This window comes from Sphaeroforma arctica (genome assembly GCF_001186125.1).
Source record: "Sphaeroforma arctica JP610 unplaced genomic scaffold supercont1.1407, whole genome shotgun sequence".
NCBI classification, from domain to species: Eukaryota; class Ichthyosporea; order Ichthyophonida; genus Sphaeroforma; species Sphaeroforma arctica.
In genome coordinates, this window is record NW_014039151.1 from 10,636 (window position 1) to 15,704 (window position 5,069).

General features: G+C 39.3%; 2 protein-coding genes across 2 annotated transcripts in view; one reads left to right on the plus strand and one right to left on the minus strand.

Annotated features, from left to right (window-relative positions):
- Positions 1-578, minus strand: part of SARC_10830 (hypothetical protein) — a gene marked incomplete at its 5' end in the record, with an annotated part of 1,186 nt that extends 608 nt beyond the window's left edge. Inside the window, one exon of the mRNA XM_014295111.1 lies at positions 520-578. Coding sequence (XP_014150586.1) covers positions 520-578 — 59 coding nt within the window. The remainder of the gene's footprint in view (positions 1-519) is intronic.
- A 2,797-nt stretch (positions 579-3,375) lies between these two features.
- Positions 3,376-4,386, plus strand: SARC_10831 (hypothetical protein; the record flags this gene model as incomplete). The annotated part of the gene is made up of 3 exons (XM_014295112.1): positions 3,376-3,406; positions 3,617-3,754; positions 4,244-4,386. The coding sequence occupies 3 exons, from the start codon at positions 3,376-3,378 to the stop codon at positions 4,384-4,386; spliced, it is 312 nt and encodes a 103-aa protein (XP_014150587.1).
- Positions 4,387-5,069: the final 683 nt, after the last annotated feature.

Consider the following 5,069-nt stretch of genomic DNA (forward strand, 5'->3'; position numbering starts at 1 on the left):
GACTAAATTGTATATTAGTTTAATATAGTTTGAAACCTAGTAATTTCCATCGAAGTTTACAGAAGCAATCATTTCGAGCACGAATCACAACTGCAAGTCGTCGCAAAATTAACAACCTCTTATTCTCATCACTTATATCTTGAAACAAATATCTTACCACATCGTTGCAATATTTGTGGTACTCTACTGGTACTAAAAAGGACTCAGTTATACCGAGATACAGTGCAACAATAGAAAACATTATTTTGTGCTGGATATGAAAGCCAGGTAGGTCTCACACACCTGGTATAACCAACTTTAAGTCCTCATCGTTAAGATTGAAGTCTGCAGTATAAGAATAACGATAGTAAATCTTTGTAATTTCAGTATACACATATTTACGAATAAGTGTGCCATATATAGATACACATAGTTTATTCACAACACTGATCGAAAGCTTACCTGAGTTGATCCTATAGTTGCAAGCACCTCGGGGACTACATAAGGCCTTAGCATCAGGATATTCTTCTTTCTCTGAACCTTTGTTCTGGTCCTGGCCCATCTGCCTCTACCTTCTGCATCATCTTTTTAGCGTCCATGTCTCTGAGCATATGTGCACGTGCACTTTCTGAGTCTATGCGTGCCGATTTTGTCGACTTCGCCCTTAGCCACAAAGTTGTCTAGCCGTACAATTCTAGCAATCTCTCTCTTAGCCACATCTGGTTTTAATTTGTCATCCCAACCCACAGTACCATTTAGAGTGCACATATATTCCAAATCCAACTGATGCGTACTAGTTCTCTCTAGCATGTGTTCTACAAGGTGAGCGGCCAGTGCACTAAGAGCGCAAAAGTAAGAATCCATATAGCCAAGTTGACTTGTGTGGCTACCTGACCCTTCTCTCTGAGATTCTTACTGCGAACTAGAGTCACAAAAGCTGCTCCGGATTGTCGTCATTGGGCTTCAAATTCTCAATTTTTATTTTTGTCACATCATCCACTCGACATAGAAGCTGACATGTCAAAGTCCAAAAAGCATGCAGACCACCATTATGAAAATTCTTATTCTCTAGATTGATAGCAAAAATTTGACGAAATTTCACTCCTAAGCTCTGCCCTCTCAATGGTTTTCGATAAGTGATTCACATCCTTTGATCTCGTAGGATTTTCCTTCATATCAACTGGATATAGTATGAGATATACCTCTTATGTAGAGTAGGGTGATCATCATGTCCAGGATTCTCTCTACCATATGCAAGTAGACAGAAGTATTTGAATATATCCTGCGGTAATATCTGTATTGTGATTTTTTTTTGCGGGATATTCATCAGATTCTCATACGCGTCCTAATCATGGCATGGTTGCCAGTATTGCAGAAAATCCTTGTAGTTTTTTTTGCATATCGTTTGAGGTTGCTATGCGAGGGAGCCATCGTATTACCTAGTCGCTGACCTACGAGTGCTTGTGAATCACAAACAAACTGCGACGTACTTTGTACATATTTGTGTGCTGTGTTCCTTATTTGCTTGTTTACTGATTTTCACTTTAGATTCTGTGCAAACGTTTGTGAACTTTTCCAGAAATACATTAGTTCTCTAGCAATCGAAACTTGTAGATTCGTGAAACACGCGCAAAAGTTGTACAAAGTTGCAATATTCGATGGTATTTTCCAACTGTAGGTGCAACAAATTTGGTCAGGCCACTAAAAGCACTATGGAATATGTGAGAAATACCGCCAGAAATCCATAGTATCTGACCGAAGCTCATTTGTCAGCCAAAGAGATAGTAGGCTACAGTCTAGAATCTCAGACAACGGTCCAGAGCAACAGGTACCAGCGGTAGAGTACAACATGGGTTGTACTACCGACACAATGTGCGAATATACAACAATATTTCAAATACAATATTGGGTATATTTCAAAATTCTCTAGAAATGGAGCTTCCCAAAATTTCATAAGAAATACAGCCAAATGTACCTCTATATTTTTTAGGGCTGTTTACCCCCCCCCAATATTTCCTTAAGTTGGCAAATCCGGCCTTATATTAGCAGATAGTTAATGACGATGCAGACAAAAGTAGATTTTGTTCTTTGACCAAAAATTATGACAAATAGATCGGAATGTTTAAAAAAAATTGATTTGTTTTTTTTAACATTTTTTTTGCGGGGGTTTTTTTAGTTTTATATACTTTGTTTTTAAACAAAAAACAAAGATATAAATCAATATAACTAATCGGTGCCCAATATATTATACATTTGTATGTATTCCATTTTTTGAGTGTTAATATATACAATTATACAGACTGCACAACAACAATTCTTGACTGCGACCTGCTGCTGAGTGCTGAGTGCTGCCTCATACTCACAGCAGTCCGCATTCGACATTCGGCACTTTGCAGGACTCATCTAAAAATAATCAACATGTACCGTCGCAGCTCACTTCAATACTAGAGGACACACCAAGGAGGTTTTTTAATCATGCTGGCCGAGACCAAATTTCTTATGCTGGTCGCCATTGTCATAGCGTACTTGACAATATGGACCGTCAGGCGGAATAAGATCATGCCTCCGGGACCGTTTGCTCTTCCATTGATCGGTTCTGTGCGATCGCTCTTCCAGATGGAAAGGTAATTCGGCCCTAAACTTTTACTGCGCTTTCTGTTTATATGAGTGTCACTGTCGTGGTGGCTGATCTTTTGTTTATGGGTAAAATCGACCACCCGGTTTGAACGCATAGTACATACCAACCATAGGAGCGCAATTGATTCCTTCCTCTCTAAATGGAAATTGGTCAATGTGATTCTACCGTTTTTCCAGATGGCCTCCGTTTTATATATAGTTTTAGGCTGTATCGATGTATAGCAGCACCATATGACTCCAATGTCTAATCAAAACAGTTCCATCGATATTTAAACGAGAAAACGTATCCATACCGAGAAGTAAACCATACACTTGAAATGTTTGTCGAATACAGTTTTGATAAAAATACGGTCGTTTTTAATCACATGCTCATTATTAACTATAAAAACTTTGAATCCGATGTAGATTTGATCTATATCTATTGGAAGTCTGCAAAGAATTTGGACGTACATTCAACCTCAAGACCCAATTGGGAGATTGCATCTTCGTCACCTCACCCGAGAATTGCGAGCACATACTCGCCACGAAATTTAAGAACTACCCCAAAGGCAAGAGGCTGTTATATATGATAGTGAAAACTGTGATTTTGTACCATCATCTATATTACACTATGGACTGGTCTCTTATTAATACTAGTAGTTGTGTAATCGTCAGATTAGTGAATTGTTATGATATGAATCTGGATTCGCTCGAGGTGTACTGCCAATATAATGTGTTTACTGAAAGCTGTTTTACATTGCACACAAATTTGGCATCAAGATGCTGGACGAATCGATATTGGCCATGGGATGTGCACTTTACAGAAGTGTAGTGCATACACTTGAAAGCCCACACTTCCAAGTAGGCACTCTCTGGCATTGATACTTTCTATCCATGTATGCGCCTTATCAAAACAGGAAATTCTTAGCAGGCCTCTGAATTATTACAATATTGCAAATACTGAGACAGCGATATCAATTATCATCTCTACTGTATCATCCGAACGCACGTACATGTACAGGCGAGACATTGCAGTACCTATTTAGAGACTGGTTCGGCGAAGGAATATTCGCCGTAGACGGGCATCAGTGGAAAGTGCAGCGCAAGACCTCATCGCACATATTCACCACCAAATCATTAAGAGAAGAAATGGCTCCAGGTATGCCATATTGACATCTCTCCACATTTTGATGTGATGAGTATGCCAGCCTCCATCACACATGCCTGTCGTTGTTTGTGAGATTGATGATAGTACGAGCGCACACACGTGTGGTACTTAATGAAATGTAATGCCGCGTGCTCATCGTTGTGTCAGTATGCACAAGAGTACTGACAATGGTAAAGGCTGTATCTACCGCAAAGAAATATATACATCATTCGTCTATTGAAATCACGTGTTGGTATATTAAGCCTTTTGCTCATTGTAGCATACGAGCAACTGCTTATATTTAAATCGCATTCTTATACTCTATTCTCTCTCATTATAAACCTTACTATGAAGATGTTATATATCTACTTTCATTCCAATACAACACCAAGGCGGGTTCATGTATATATATCTTGACAATCTAACTCAACAAAATACATATCATCTAGTTCACCATATTATATCCTACGAGTCCGCACCGTTCTTATATTTGAAATGCAGTGTTCGTAGACCATATCGAAGAAGGCGTGCGTACCCTTGGAAAGGCGGCTGATAGCGGTGAAGTGGTCAACATCACACAGTTCTTCTTGAATCTCACCATGAATACGTTCGGCCAGATTGCGTTTGGGGTGGACTTGTCGTAAGTGTGAGAATTTGACATACCCATGTATACTGTCACGGGCATTTTGATGGCGCTAGTCTCTTGTGGCAATTTTTTCATTCTACTAGAGGGTCACGATACGGTTTGATATGTACTTTGTTATCTGCGAGATGTTCTAGAAATTATAAGCCGGTATTGTATAATAGATTATAATTATTAGAGTTTCCATGGCAACACAATGTGCATGAGCCAACCTACAGGTTCGGTTGTGAACAATCAGGAACAATTTACAGATATTTATAACACCCGAAAGCACCTTAAGTTTAAGTAGCACTGTATCCCATGCAAATTTAAAATAATATCAGAAAATTACGATAAATTGTACACAAATACGCTTCCTGCTTTCATTAAAGTCCTGCGCAATTGAAAACCGGACAACATGTAGTTACCAGCTGCTGCAAGTATGAATTCTAACTATATCTACCCATCACCCACAGTGATAAGGATGCAGCAAATACCTTGCAAGGGTTCGGAACTGCGTTCGATCAAACAGGGGCGTATGTATCTGGTCGCCAAATCACTCCCGGGTGGCCGCTATTTAGGTATGAGTTATTGCCACTGTAATCTGGGTTGTCAAAACGTTGGTGGCATATAATAAACAATCGAATATGCTACCTTTACCTCTATGCACACGCACAAACACACACGCACATACGCTATATATAT